We start from the raw sequence: 16,011 nt of genomic DNA on the forward strand, positions 1-16,011 counted from the left end.
CTTCCTGAAAGGTCTGGGAAAGCAACACACACCCTTCACAAGAGTGATTTATTAAGTCTCAGACTTGCAGCAACATTCTCATTAGTCCTCATTTTAAAAACAAACATTAAAACAAAAATATATAACTACTTACAGTGTTCAAACTTCTTCATACAAAATAATGCACTGAATCTTGCCTGGAGAGGTCGGGACCAAGGTAAGTGGGACAATGGGCTGTCAGTTTTGTTTCTGAAGAGCAAGTCAAAGGCAGAGGGAGACAGGAGTGTGTTGGGCGCGTTGCAGTGTAAACCACAGGATGAGCAGTCCAGGGACGCCAACAGGCTGATTCAGCACAAAACGTGAAAGACAACGTCCAAAGAAGAGGGTCAGCGTTTGCTCTTCTTTGCCTTCTTGTGGGAACGATGTGGGGACCTCGATCTTGACCTGGACTTCCTCGCCTTCCTGTCCGGTGACGGTGATCTGGACCGTTTAGACCGTTTAGGAGACCTTCCCCTAGGAAAAACATGCAACAGTTGAGACTTGAGAAATTGAGACATGAGTCTGAGTTCATCAGACAGAAAGCATTGGTACAGCACAAAAAATATCTCATGGCACTTGCTTTGAAGGAGAGATGCTTCTGCATTTCTGGGACTGTTCGTCTGAGTCTCTACTCCGTCCTCTTCTTCGATCGCCATCTTCACTTCTCTTGCTCCTTTCTTTCTCTCTTCTTTCATCCTTCGACTTGTCTTTGGACTTTGATGAGGATCTCTCACCCCTTTCCTCCTCGTCCTTCTCAAACTCCTGAGGTAAAAAGGATAAAAGTATAACTTGTATCAATATTTGCCCTCTCATTATGTGTGTGTGTGTGTGTGTATATATATATATATATATATATACACACACACACACACACACACATGCATATATGTGTATATATATATATATATATATATATACATATATACATATATTTTATTACTGTGGCAGCTGACTGTCAATTTGTTGGTCTTCATTTTAACTTGGTGTACTACTAACTGTGAAAAAACTTATTTTGAATGTAACACACTATAAACTTTGATCCCATAATTTTGTGAAAAATCTTTTCCATGACCCTTCAAGTAGAGCCTGTGTTGTTGCTTTGGAGGCCGCAACTGCTGAATAACTCTTGTGCAAAAGGGTTTGTATTTTTCCAAGGACAGTTCAGGACCATTCCTACAGCTGTAATTGCATAATGAAACAACATGCACTGTGAACTAAAAACTACACAAATAAACTGACTAATATCCCACCTTCTGTAGCAGCTTGTTCCTGTAGTGCTCCACCTGTTGCTGCACACTCATTCCAGACTTCCTGGGCCTTTTACCAGACTCCAACTCATCCTGAATCTTCATAACCTTCAACTATGGCCGAAAACAACCATGAATAAGCTCTGCATAGCTCTGTTATCTTTTATTTAGACATGAGCAAGAGCATTTCCCTAAGGCTTGAGCTACAGAGAATGGCTAACTGGGACACAACAACTAACACAGTGACAAATGTTTGGTTTTGTTTATGTTATTCAATGTACATTTCTAGTTCAAACAGGATCTTGGAGTGAGGCTTTACACAAGGAGTGGCTGGCTACTCTGACCTGGGTAGGTTGGACCACATCAGAAAAGAAAACAGGGTCTGTTTAGATAAATGCACATAAAGTTGTAGAGTGACAGGTTTTTTTATGATGGGAGGGGCAGTGAGGTAGTAATTTAAAATCTGTGGCAGTACTAATGATTGGAAGTTTTATCTCTCACTCCTGGTATGCTATGAAGAAATAACTAAAATATGCTATTTTCCAACAACTAAAATTAATGTAATATACAAATTGATACAAAAATGTACAATTAAAGTACATTTTTCGCATTTATTGTTAAATAAGCATACAGCATGACATGGAAAATTAGCTAAAAGGGTGAAAAAACGTGTCCATCTCATTGGGACTTTATATTTGTACTTGCCTCCAGCTCTCGTAGCTTCTTCCTCTTGCTCTCAGACATCTGAAAACTTCTGAGGGAGCTCTGGAAGTCGGCGCTGTCATATTTGGACAAACTGCAGGAGTCATCACTGCTGTCACTCTCCAAATCCTCGTCTCCGTCTTGCTGGTTGTAACTGTTGCCAGGGAGGACAGGACGACCATCAGTCAGCATGCCAATACATATCACACGGATTTGATTTTCACAAAAGTGATAGAGAGTAGATTTGTTGAAAGCAGCCCGAGACCTTCACATACACCTTACCTGACATTCTCATCGTCTTCGCTGTCTTGCCTCACCACAGTGTCCCATTTAGACTCAGTCTTGTCTGAGAGACAAAGGCAGAGAGAAGAGTAGGATCAAACAGCACATTGTGATATGAGGCCATCATGATGTAGGTGTTTGCAGTACCTTGTGAAAACGCCTCAGTATCCCCCATCTGCTCCCATTTAGACAAAGGCACACCAGAGAGAGGACCACTGCCATCGTCCACTGAGGAAAAATAACAAATAGGTTAAAGTCTGATTCAAATCTGAAAGTGCGTTTTTCTTTCTTTTTTTTTTTTTTTTTCAAAGTTCTTACTTATTCTCCAAGTTCACATTTATTTAGAGCCATTAATCACTGTTACATTCTCAAAGAGCTTCACCCATGGCCCATGATATAAACAAAATGAAAGCAACACCCCTTGACCAAAACCCAAGAAAAATCCCAAAGATGCCAAAATGGAGGAAAATGCATGTAAGAAATTATGGGAATGATCACAGAGAGGGAAGCCCCTTCCAGGCCTGCCAGGAGTGCAATGGGTGCCAAGTGGGTATTATTAGCTCAAATAAAATCCAGTCAACTAAATTAAATCAAAACTAATTAAATGAAAAGCAGAGTAATAAGAATATAAACAAGCCGACAGCGCAGGAATCAAGTAATAAACATCAGAGGCACAGCGGAAGGCGTTGAAGCAGGCACAAGACACAGAGGCAGCAAGCAGATGTTGATTAACACCTTCGGCTGTATGGTGGACTTACAGGGCATCCCATCAATGTCATCGATGACAGTCCCCAGGGGAACTCCATCTATGTCGTCAACAGGGACTCCATCCAGAGGGTCCCAGCCCATGGGGCAGCCATCCAGGTCGTCCAGAGGAGCTCTGTCCAAAGGCACCCCATCTATAGGTGTCCCATCCAGTGGAGCACCATCCAGATCAGGAGAGCCCTCCTATCAGCAGGTAGACAGTTTGCAGGTGGCTGTGAGATGCATTTCTTTCCATGTTCAAATGTTTTAGTAAAGATAAATAATACAGCAACAGCCATCCAATTAGGTCAAGTGCCAGTGGAAAAGGGACTAATCAATACACAGATTCATCTTACCTCTACCTTCTCTATTGACTCCTCTCCTGGTTTGATAAAGCCCAGAAAGATATTCTGGAGTTGGATTAGATAGGGCTCTGGGTATATGGCCCAGTCTTCCCATGCCCTAAAACAAGTCATTACTTTTTGCTGTGGAGACAGAGACAGAACAAAGTGAAAATGCAGTAGGATTTCTGTGTGTGAGTGTGTGTAAATGACTTTGTGTAAGGCAGTGAAAAGTGGGTATGATTACCTTAAATTGTTCTGCCTGCAGTCTGGCTTGTATGTTTCGGTGTGCTGAATTAAGGTCTCCGAATATCTGCGGTAGCTTTGCTTCAAAGCTGAATAAAGACAGAGAAACTATAGTAATTGCAAATGGCCAATTGGGCATAAATGAAATATGAGAGAAGTGTTATGCTGAATTGAGGACAAGTCTCTTACTATTTCCGATAATATGATGCACCGGCTACTTTGGCGCAGGAGTTGTGCAAGATGTCTGACACAAGATACAACCTTGCAATCTACAGGAATAAGAAGACAACATCAACATTATGTGACTTTCCCCCATGTCTTTTGCTTTGCATATCTGCATTATGTAACTCTGCAATGAGACTTTAAGGGTAAAAAATATTTTTTTTGACTAACCTTCTTCTGTAGAGGCGTCTGAAGAAGGGAAAAAGATTCAGTGATGTGTCCCACTACTTCCTCCGCTGCCTCTGCTCTCTCGAGACAGAACAGCATGGCACTGGCAATATCTTCTCTCTGTGGAGTCAGCTCTTTGAGCATCGTCTCCAGCCTCTGTCTGTACCTGAACAGTGCACACAGAGGAATAACACAAGTTATCCTCTAGTTTCCTAGAATTAGAAACATTTTCTGTGTTCTAGCTATACTTACTCAGTTTTGAGCTGCCCTTTCTTCAACTCCTCCACCTCTTGGGAAGAAACATCCTCCGCCTCTACTCCCTCGTCATCTTTCTGGGTGAAAGGATTTAGGACAGGAGGTCTCCATATGGAGCCTCCCCTGAACATACGAAAGTCTGTGGTCCTCCACTCAGTTGGGGACTCTCCCTGTGGTGGGGATGAACAACAAGAACATGGGTAGGGTAGAGTAGAAACATTGGCTCACATAGAAATCACCATGGTGTCATTATCAGCAGCATTATCAGACATATCACCTGCACTTAGGCTGATTTGAAATATCAAAATGCATCACACACAAGGAACCAAAAGCCAGACCAATGCAAAGTGATGGCAATGTTCTGAAAGTGTTGGACAATTCAGCTGAGTAGCTGTCTCTAAGCTGTTTGAGACACTAGTGTGCAATATTAACAATTTGACCTGTGGATGGTGCCAGAGGGAAGGTCATAGAGTCAGCAATCAGTCAGGTCATAGGTCATAGAGTCAGCAGAACTGACTGCTTGCGCCCTGTAGCAAACATGAATTTTGTCACCAAATGTCATGGCAATCCACCAAAGAGAGAAAGATATGCCCGTGGCACTAGAGGGAAGGATATGGGGTCACCACCAACTGACAAGTATCATCATCTAGCCAACATGAATTTCAAGCTGATCCAGAGAGATTTTCAGATATTCAAATGCAATATTGACTACTTGGCCTGTCAGAGGCACTGAAGGGAAGGTCATGGGGTCATCAAAATGGATGGATTTCATCCTGGAGCTAACATGAACGTTTTAACCAAAATTCATAGCCACTCGTCAAACAGATTTGGAGACAAGCTCCTCTGACCCTAACTGCTAACTGACCAACAGATTGACTGACACGGTAACGTCCAGGCCCCTCCTTTCAGCGAGGCAAGAAAGGCCACAGAGAGACAGGGCCCTCTTCAGGCTGGTCAGGTGTACAATCGGAGCCGAGCAAGAGGGAATTCTCAAATAAAATTAGCCAATTAGACCAAATCAAAAAACAACTCAGATTTCAAAAAGTACAAAATCTAGAGTCAAATATGTAAATTAAATTAGCCAATTACACAAGATCAGAACAAGGCTATGAAAGGTAAATGACATAACAGCTGAACAGATATGCAGAGTAGCAGTAAGATAGATAGATTGATGGATAGGTAGATAGATAGATAGATAGATAGATAGATAGATAGATAGATAGACAGAAACAAAACAATCATTCTTACAATCATACATACAACCAATTAGTATTAAACTAGATTTACAATAATGCATATGAATAGAATTAAAATATTACTAAGTTTAAAATTGCATAAATAAAATTAAAATAGTCGACTGCACAAGCAAGGATGTGACAGGGGCAGGGTGTGTGATTCAGGAGCTGTTAAATAGTCTGATTGCCATGGGGACAAAGGTAATAGCATGCAAATGTAATTTTTATTTCAGAGATTTTGATAAGTGAGGAATTCAAATACAGAAAAAAGTGTAATTTAGGAGATTTTTAAAGTTTCATTTTTTTTTTTTTTTTACAAAATAAAATACTATGAATGGATTTTTTTTTTTTTTTTTTTAAGATGTAGATTATAGTGACATCAAATGTGATATTTTGATGAGACAATATTGTGATATTACATTTTGGATAACTCCCAAGCTTAAAATCAGCAGTCGGATCATGAATTTCTAGTCGCAAGGCAGAGATTGGCTAATATTAATCAACAAAAAATAAAAATGAAGTCACTGGGTTTCTGAATCAGGAGCGACAGCTTTTTATATGTGAACCTTTCCCATACAGAAGACAGAGAAGCTGAAATACCTGGAGTATGGAGTAGAGTTTCCAGCGGTAGTACACGTGATCTTGACTTTTGTTGTCAAACAGGAACCTTGGATGATAAAGAGGCAGGAAAATTAATATATATTCCACAAGGTTACCTATCAACCAATAAATAACCAGACAGTGACACACCTTACCTGAAATCTGGATTATTCTTCTCCTTGCTCATAATTATGGCTTCAAACATGGGTCCTTCACGCACCACAAACTCTATCATTCTGTGAATAAGGACTAATAGATTCCTGTGAGGAAAGAGGAGAGTAGATAAGACCAGGGTTTGAGTCAAAATACTCAATGTACACAGGTCCTGTGCCCTTCAGCTGCTTGTCAAATGCAGCATGAGATCTCCAATACCTCTTTCACACTGAACTAGTGACCCATGAAATGTGCAGGTGAATTAGCACAGCTGATGTTGTTGCCCTGGGTCAGTCAGCTCTGCAAAACCACCCTGATCAAGATAAGGGCTGAGACCTGGGTGAACGTATGCTTTGCTCACTGTAAAAGTTAACCTGTGTCATGTGACTTGTGCTTTTGAAGGACAAATAAAGTTATAAGACAACATTCGATATGACTTTAAAGTGTGCCAAGCTCAGTATCAGCTGCCTTCTACACAGGGCAGACATGTATCAGCATGCTGTAATATTTCCAGTTCAGCAGTGCATGAAAGAGGTGTAAGAAATCACAATGCAGCATGGGGCAAGATGCATTCGTTTGCAATGGCAAAAAATGAACTTAAAGCCCCAACCCAAAGTTGGTTTGGTTATATAAAAACTTAGATATTTTCACCTTGATTCTACAAGTTTCATTTCTACATCAAAACTAATTCCAGGTTTTTACGTTGGCTCTGCAAAACTATTAATCAATCGCCTTGATGAGATGTGCCTCCACGACAAAATGCATAGTTGTAATTCAGCTTTAGCAGAAAAACAAACTAAAAACAAAATCTATTTAACCTGGTGTATGGGCTATTAGCGTATAATAAAAAGTCTTCAAATTAATACTTCCAGATAAATTTGAAAAATGACATATGTAGTATCAAGCATCAGCCTATCAAGACCTCTGTCAATCAACTGGTGGATGAAAATTAAATTTAAAAAAAAAAGGCTTAAAAACAGGTAGACTGCAGGTGTTTCAATGAGAGCAACTTACTGCAACTGCAAACTGCAAAGCTTTACACCTAAAGCTTCTCTAAACTGCAACTGTAGAAATATATGTACATGCAGTGTTGCTCATGATGTGTCAGATCTACAACTGCAATTTAACACTCACATAATATAACTCTCATTAATCTCACCTGAGAAATACCCAATTTGATTAGTGGCACTCCTGTGATAGTGACAGCACATCCTCCTACCACTGATATCACCTGGCATTGGTTATTTAATCTATCTGCCTTCTAGCTGTATCGGTCTGCAGTGTCTCAGCCAACCCATGGGAAACCCAGGGTGCAACTGATATTAAGATGTCGGCATGAATCAGCAGCTTCAACATTATTGGCAAAGTCTACAGCTATTCACTTTCCAGAATGACAGATGCCTTAATATCATAATGGAGACAACATGAACAATCTGTTGTGTTTGAGTAAACTGGAAAGAGAACATACAAGCGTCCACAAAATGATCTAAATCTGAGGCCATGGTCACCTCTGAAATTCAAATAAGAGCCCCCAGTACTAAGATGCCGGCACCACCAAGGCTATGTTGTCAAAATGTCCGTAAGAGACAATGTCTACTGTTAAAACAATATGGCTAATATGGCAAAAGTTTGGATTATGTGCCTGGTTATCATGTGCTATATGTCAGTGACAGCTCTCAGGACTGGGGCTTCCTGCCTGTAACAGTGTGTGTGGCTACAGGAGCAGTGCACCACGGCCTCTGTCCTATAACACTTGTGTGATAACAGCTGGTCAGTCGTAGTAAGAAGATAGAGTGTGTGTACCTTTCGGTTGGGATAACCACTTTGACTACGGCTTCGGACAGAGTCTGTTTGTGAAGTCAAATCAAATAGTGAAAATATTAAAAAGTGATTATCTGTACAGATGAAACACTGCAGGATACATACAGCATAGAAAACCACGATAGCATTCAGAGTCACTGCAGTGGGGGAGGGGCGACACCACAGAACTTGAATGGAGCAGAACGGTCGTGGAATCGTCTCGTGCAAAATAAAATGACGTCTGTGGTTTGCTGCTACAGTGAAAATGCACTCAAGAGCGTCACACTCTTTTGAGAACTGAAAAAATATGTTGTGCTGTGGTTCCTTGCAGAAAGTAATAAATTAAAGCTTAATTGTTACCACCAACTGGAATGTGGAAGTTAGCCCGGTGCAGTGACCACAGCTCTTTGCAATGACAGCAATTTACATAAAAACGGCCACCGCTCTGACCATCATGCTGTGTTGATTAGAATAGGAAAGTCCGTTCTACTCCAATTCAAATTCTATGGGTGACACACAGCTATGCCACACAACTATACTAATTAACTAAATCATCAAAGAGATCTCATCTTGACATATGCGAAAACATTTGGATTACACGTAATCAACTGTTATATTACTTTAATGTGGTCCAAACCCCTGTATTAGGTTATAACCAGCGTCCTATAATACGGGAATACACAGGTCATAGCAGATAATTTCGATTTTGGAACATTCTAGCTTTAGTCCCAGCGCCTGTTGCGATACAAAAATGTCTTTAATTTTATTTCTACTAACATGCATATGGTCAATTGTACAGTGATTATTTTGTAACTCTTTTTTGGATGAAACAAAAAGGCCCAATTAGTGAATCTCTGTGTCTGTCAGTTCAAGATGTGGGGGTAATTGGTGTTGTCTGCAGGGTTGGAGGGGTGAGGGGTGGGCTCTGAACCAGCAACTACTTTACACACTCTTGTGCAGATTGTAAACCCTAATTCAAGTTCAAATCATCTCAGGTTCATCACTTCATATCCATAACTTGCCACTTTGATATATAAGAGGCTATATAGTTTAGTAAACAGCAATAGTCATGCAAACACCCCAAAGTACAGAGAAAAATATTAACCTTGTCAAAATCCACCTTGGACCGGGTCAGTGGCTTGGTGAAGTCGTTGCGGAAGCGATCCCTTGGCTGAGCATTGAAGGGCAGGCCTGACGGGGGCGGTGGCGTGGCCCGTACCCCGACCGGCGTGTAGAGTGGCTGAGGCGGAATGCGAGCTGGTTTCCCCCACCCCAGCTTCATCTCAAAGCCCATGACCACCTTACCTACAAAAAAAAATAATAATACTCCAATGACCACAGCATTAAATTGTAACTTTAACCTAATTTTAAAGAAACTGGCGTTGATTAAATCTGCTGTTGAGTCTTTTTAAGCATCAAATGTACCGTCAAGTGCGGCCAAGGCTCTCTCTGCATCTCTCCTTGTCATGAAAGCCACAAAGGCTCTGTTTGTGGTCCTGCAGCGCTCCTCGTCTGTCCGCGGCCACATGATCTTCACACTGGCCAGAGGACCGTACTTACCAAACTCTTTGCAGAGCATTTCTTCATTCATCTGAAAAATCAAAGACATGAGCACAGCTTGAATCATATTTGCACACTGCGCTAAGCCAGCTCAAGTCGGTGAGATTGTTTACCTTTGGGCTAATGCAGCTAATGTAGAGGTTAGTGGTAGTTGGCACCGTCAGGTCATCATATAACACTGTGGGAACAAATGGGATTCAGGTAAGCATGGTTACAGCAACCTCTTGTGCACACTCACACTCAAGCTATGAAGGTTAGGGCTGGCTGGTCCTTGCTTTTAGTACCATCTCTGATTCCTGAGATTCCCAGACTGTACCCAAACTGTATACCTTAACGGCAGACTATGTAATTTCAAAGGGGAAGGCGCACCACTTTGTTATATGGTAAAAGATGAAGAATGCTAATTAATTCTCAAAGAATTCAACTTATACATGCCTCAGGGGTTTAGCACAACTCTTTTACCGCATTGCAACCCACAATATAAGGGCTTTTTGCTCATTTTTAAAATATTTTTATGGACATGTGATATCTAAACATTTCATTCAAGAGACATTTAAAAGTGTTGCATCGATGCCATCAGTTATCAGAGCTCAGACTATGAATCTAGGGGGAAGTACCTTATTAAACCCCGAAGGGAAACTGGGTAACCACTGCATAGTCTGCCGCCTTTAGGAGTTTAAAGGCAGACTTTGCTTTTAATTAGCTTTGAGAAACGCTGAATAAATTGATAATTCATTGCCATCTGGCCTTATTGAGCAGCTTTGTCTTAAATCTAGAACTAAAGTTTCAAGTGTCATAAGTATATTATAAGTGTGACTTGGCACACTGATCTACAGGGATGTCAAAACTATGTCTATTAGCATAGACGGTGCATCTTTTATTGGACTTCATGCCTCCAAAATTTTCAACATTAACAATAAGCAGGGACTCTCACATGACCGTCCTGATAATGGCAAATCCAGATCTCCATATCCTCCCCCGCCTCCTCCTCCTCCTCCAGGGTCATTTTTCTTTCGTTTGTGTCTTTCTTCGCGCTCTTCTTGTATTCTGCAAGTACATTTTCACACCTTAAAAGCGGGTCCATGCCAAAAAGATGATAAATGTCTGAATTAAGGCACGATACTTGGCCATTTCACAAAAGACTTACAGCTTAAGCTCTTCCTTAAAGAGTTCGAGGTTACTCTTCTTCTTTTCCTCAGTCTTTCTTTTAAATATCTGCTAATCAAACAAGCAGCCATTACGGTTACATGTGATATTGTCTGTATGGTGTTGGACTGAACATACATGCAATGTATTGACTATGAACCGTCCTATTTGAGAGGTTATGAGCAACATTTAAGGACTCATAGTTAATGTCAATACAGAGAATTTGCCTTTTCCTCTAAATTCAGTGGTTTTGCCAAACATATATATAGTGTCAGTCATTAAGCAGTATAGCAAAAATGAAATGTGCTAAATAACATCCTTCTTATGATCTCACTGCTTGTGGAAAATAAAAAAATACAGTGCAATTACAGCTCTCTCGCACCACACACCACGACACACATCAAATTAACAAAATCATACCTATTTTAAAAATATGACAGATAATGAAACCAGTAATGTGAACTAGGGCTGAACAATATGGTTAAAAAAATCATTTTATGATTAATTTTACAGATATTGCATTATGATTCATGTTTTTAGGAATTATCATTTTTGCATTCTAAATTTCATCTTCACTGAAAAGGCTATTAAAATGATGGTGTGATTTTTGCTGAGGTCCCAACAAACATGTTTTCTGACTTCTGGAAAACACAATTTGTAGACCAGGGCATCTATGTAGTACCATGATACTTCATTTACAAAAATATTTTATTAAACCTTTATCAAAAAAAAAATGCAGCTTCTAAGATTTAGATATTATTGGTATTATTTATTTTGATAATATTTTGATTAATTGTTCAGCCCAAATTGAAACAGGGCTGGTTTCAGTCTCCAGTTCTGACAAAATTAGCCTTGTCCCCCAAAAATTCTACTGAAATTTCTGATAAATCTGAGCTGTTATGAGCAATGAGTTGTTTTTCCATCTAACACACATGCTGTTATAACAGTGTTTGCAGTCATGCAGCACAGTGCAGACAGAAACTTACAGGTTTTTTGGATTCAGCAGACTGTACTGGTGAGCCATGCTGGGATGCAGGGACAAACTTGGACGCAGGACGATACAACTTACTCTTCTTCACCTCCGCCGCTTCCTCCTCTGCAAAAAGACCAGTGATTAACAATCAAACATTACATGAAGGGATGTGCATTTTACTCACCTCTTAGCTTGAGGCTAAGTAAGTTAAGCTACAGTCAAAAATCACTCCTAAATATTTCAAGATGGTAGGTACTTTTTAATATTTAGAAATAATTTTTGACACTAATTTAAATTTTAATGAACATATTTTTAAGAAGGTAACGCGAAGACTGTTTCTTTTAAGGAAATGAAATGGCTCGGATGCGACGATATAGGGTACCCACAGCAACAAGAAACATCTTTAAGATCTTTTCAATCCTCTATCGTCTCACTGAACAAATGACTTTTTATTAGGTATTAGCGCCTGCTGTTGTTGTTATGGTGTCTATTTAAGATAGGTCTTTGTTGTTATTACTTAGCAGGCCCATCTTTTTATTGTCTTTACCTCATATGCATGTCAAACCCATGGCAGAGCAAGTTTTTTTTAAGTGCATGTATGTCTGTGAGAACAAAGACAAATTTCCACATCAGTGGAGAATAAAGACAATCATGATGTCTATTCTAAAACAAATTCTCAAGTTTCATAACCTGAAGCAATACTGTTTCTTTAGCCTTTGTTTAGACAGACAGTCCCAGTAGCAAAGCTGGCCAAGAGAGAGGCCCTCATTACAAACAACATTATTACAATTATACACATGTTCATGTATCTAAACCTCTAATAAACAAATGCAATAATTAGCAATAGTCAATCAGTGGCTAGTCAAAAGGTTTTCACAATCTAAATATCCGTGTGGGTAAATGCGCACAGTCATTTTTTATACCTTTATTGGAGTATTTCACTGGTGGCACATTTCCCTTTTCAACATGCATAGCTCCACAGAGGCTCAGTCGAGTGTTTAATTTCCAACATTAACTGTCCTGGGGGTTTGATTTTATTACCAGGATTCAGACTTTCTCAAACTCAGTGACTGCAAACACGCGGATGAAGTCTTGAGAAGTATGATCTGGGCCACAGAACAAAGTAATATTACTTGCATCTTCTTTTCACTGCCTGAAGATATTACAGCATGATTTTTACCTCTCCCAAAGAGGTTGTATTTTCATCCCTGATTGTTTGTCTGTCTGTCAGAAGAATATCTGAAAACTTGTGAAATGTTGTGGACAGATCAGTCTCAGTCTAAGGGACAACTGATCACATTTTGGTGGTAATTCCAGATCTGGGATTTCCAAAATGTGACTATTATAATTCTTTTAGCCATAACTATGAATCTAACAGAGCTGGAGGCTTGTTTCCAAACCTGAGGGGTGTCTTTGCCGGAAATCAATTTAACTTAAAATTTAAGTGGTAGGAATTATGTCTTTGGGTATAACAGCAAGTCGGAGAATTGAAAATGACTTTGAAGCGCTGACTACGGGTCCCCTGAGTGGTAAATTTTTAATCTTGATCATTCAGGATATATAAGCACTGAAAAGTGTGGAAGATGTTGAACTACTGCCCTGGTGAGTCAGCCTGATCGTTTTTACGAACCAGTCCACCAAATTCAGACGAACACTGCTGTCACTACTAATAAGGGACTGTTTTCATTCCATGAAGACAAAACAGAATTACATGACACATGAAGATGTGTTCCAAGTGTAATGATGGTGCACTTTTTGAAATGTGAAACATTTTCCTTGTTACTAACCTTTAGTGGCATTCACAATACCCCCACGTACAAAGGTTTTCACTCCGCTTTTGTCACTGCTCTCAAATGACGCCAAGAATTCTTCAAAAACTTCAGCTGCTTTTTCTTGCTCCTGAAAAAGTCCCAGTAAAAACATGAAAGGGCCAGTATACATAATGTACTGCTTCCTTCAGAAGTCCTGAGAAAAATGACTTTAAAATTAGCCAAAGTGTTTACTGACAGACAGATGCCTCTACGTCAAAGACAAGGATGTGCATTTTCATCTTGATGACGTTGAGTTTTAGACACCGTCCCTGAGTTCATTTACCTTTTTCTTTAGCTCTTCTTGTTCCTTCTTCGTCAATGTTTTCACTGCACTGAGAGGTTTTCCCTTTCTATCTGCCATGCTCAAGCTGCAAAAAGAAAAGCAATTTGGAAAAGTTTCTTTAAAAATGCTCATCTTCTACAAAAGAATGTAGTAATTGCCTGCTTATAACTGCAAAGTGAAGTACTAATATGGTAAGACTCTTCAAAATATGTATGGAAATTACTTTATTTTGGATTATTTCATCTCTGACTCCCATATTACAAGCAGCTCTGAATTTTAGACATATTTAAAGTTAAAGGCAGACCATGCAGTTTCCAATGGGAGGGCATGCCACTTTGTTCACTAAAATTAAAGATGAGGCTGAGGAGGGAGAAAACCCCTCACCTGCATGCTGAGACTAATAACCCATAAAATTAATGGAACACTTTTCCATGTCTGTCTTGAATCTAATATTTTGCTGTCAAATGTCCACAAGAACATAAATGACTGAGCAAAATCTCTTTACGCTTTGGGTTACGATGGGTAAAAAGAGTTAGCCTATCCTGAACTCATTTCAAAGTTATAGCCTTTTGAGAACTGAGTGACATTCACCATTCTTTACTCATCCATAATCATAACATATAATAATATGATCACATGATTATAAGGACATGTCTGGTCATGTTCAAGCTTGGTTTTATTGTCTCAACATGCTGATCCCTTTTTAAAAAATGGATTTGTCCACTCATGATACAAATGAATGGAAAATAAGTCCAAGGAAAATAGTAAACTTCACAGCTCTTTAGCCCTAAACTGTGCCTTTTAGTAACCCAACAAGAAAGCCCTTTTTATTTTATGATTATTTATTTATTTTAAAATAAAACTATCTGATTTGTTTACTGCTCCAATAATTTCGCATTCATATCATCACATATAGTCTTTACTTGCAGACTCCGCCCTCATGCAATCATTTATGACAACACACACGCACACACACACACACACACACACACACAGACACACAGACACACACACACACACACACACACACACACACACACACACACACACACACACACTTAAAACAAACCCACAAGCCCAGGCTGGGTGGGCAACCCACTTAGCAGTTTTGTTGGGAGGTGGACGTGAATGGGTGATTTTTTTTTTTTTTTTTTTAAATAAAATTGTGCAAAAATTGGCCAAACTTCACATCCCAGATTAACACACTAACCCACAGAGAGTTTACACAGCCCGTGTGCTCACAGCCGGGCAGATGAAGCACACTGGGGATGCTAACATGCTACAAAATGTTGTTAGCATGGAGTCAAAACAGACGAGCGCCATGCTAATCCATATGTCATTAATAATCCTCCTGCACCTCATGCGGTTGTCGGTGAGGAAGTGACACAGATTATGTCACGGATTATGTTAAGAGTCAATGGGCTGGCAGCAGAGTCGCTGAGGGTTAGTTAAAAAGGCCTGCAGCCAGCTCTGGAGTTTGCTAACATTAGCTAACGATAAAGTGTCAGTGAAGTGCACACAGGCAGACAGCTAACCTCACATTAGCCTTCACAGCAGCAGCAGCAGCAGCTCAATGTCAGGCTTAGCTGCTCCTCATCTGTTAACCATGACAGCGACGGAAAACCTCACAAGCCACACAGATGCAAAAAAAAAAAAAAAAAAAAAAACAAACAAACAAACAAACCCACATCGTAGCGTTAGCATCTGCTAACGCGACTAGGTTTGTTACCGGAGAAAACCTAAACGTGACATTTTCCTCCGTCCGTCGCCACAAAGCACTGACTGCGCAGTTTAGGATTACAACACGCTGCATGCACAGAGAGCCTCCTACCTTAGCTACACACTGTTCACTTACAATGTATGTTATGCTACTGCTTCACCATTTTGGTTACGACGAAAATGGATTTCCATCACAACATTCAGTGAGAGGCTAGATCTCCGACTGGAGCAGGGGAGGCGGGGACCCCGGCCTGCTGCTGTCAGCCCCCTCGGTATGATAATGAGCCTCTCGGTAGACTCATGAATATTCACGCCTGGAGAGCCCACATCGCCTGTGTCAACTTGAATAAATCCGGCTGTAGTAAATGTGAGGTTCATCTTCCAGAGTGCCCCGTCTCCATGTTCCTGGTAACTTGGATTTGAGTACTTTTTAAATACTTCCCTACCCACTTTATCAGATCCGCTTGTACAATCTAATGCAGTTCAGTGCAACACCTCTGCCATAA

At 40.1% G+C, this 16,011-nt stretch overlaps 1 protein-coding gene across 4 annotated transcripts; it reads right to left on the minus strand.

The window, feature by feature from the left end:
* Positions 1 to 12: 12 nt before the first annotated feature.
* On the minus strand, positions 13 to 15,767 carry LOC115371209 (U2 snRNP-associated SURP motif-containing protein). 4 transcript variants are annotated; one of them, XM_030068405.1, is made up of 24 exons: positions 15,642 to 15,767; positions 13,787 to 13,871; positions 13,480 to 13,591; positions 11,706 to 11,815; positions 10,721 to 10,788; positions 10,508 to 10,620; positions 9,687 to 9,751; positions 9,439 to 9,604; positions 9,119 to 9,318; positions 8,017 to 8,060; positions 6,216 to 6,320; positions 6,061 to 6,127; positions 4,223 to 4,395; positions 3,974 to 4,136; positions 3,770 to 3,849; positions 3,582 to 3,669; positions 3,350 to 3,478; positions 3,008 to 3,197; positions 2,397 to 2,477; positions 2,250 to 2,313; positions 1,971 to 2,121; positions 1,269 to 1,379; positions 599 to 780; positions 13 to 492 (listed from the first exon to the last, which is right to left on the minus strand). In XM_030068405.1, the coding sequence occupies exons 2-24, from the start codon at positions 13,862 to 13,864 to the stop codon at positions 366 to 368; spliced, it is 2,667 nt and encodes an 888-aa protein (XP_029924265.1). In that variant the 5' UTR covers positions 13,865 to 13,871; positions 15,642 to 15,767; the 3' UTR covers positions 13 to 365. The 4 variants fall into 4 exon arrangements, with proteins under 4 accessions (XP_029924265.1, XP_029924263.1, XP_029924264.1 ...); XM_030068403.1 differs by having other exon boundaries at positions 10,721 to 10,791; XM_030068404.1 differs by having other exon boundaries at positions 10,721 to 10,791; positions 15,618 to 15,750.
* Between the last annotated feature and the right edge of the window lie 244 nt (positions 15,768 to 16,011).

The sequence above is a fragment of the Myripristis murdjan genome, chromosome 14 (assembly GCF_902150065.1).
Source record: "Myripristis murdjan chromosome 14, fMyrMur1.1, whole genome shotgun sequence".
NCBI lineage: Eukaryota > Metazoa > Chordata > Actinopteri > Holocentriformes > Holocentridae > Myripristis > Myripristis murdjan.

Coding starts and splice junctions, on each gene's coding strand:
- LOC115371209 (XM_030068403.1), bottom strand. CDS start 13,864: ATGGCAGATAGAAAGGGAAAACCTCTCAGTGCAGTGAAAACATTGACG. Junction 6,128..6,215: donor AAGAATAATCCAGATTTCAG/GTAAGGTGTGTC, acceptor TTATCATCCAAG/GTTCCTGTTTGACAACAAAA. Junction 3,670..3,769: donor GCATCATATTATCGGAAATA/GTAAGAGACTTG, acceptor GTCTTTATTCAG/CTTTGAAGCAAAGCTACCGC.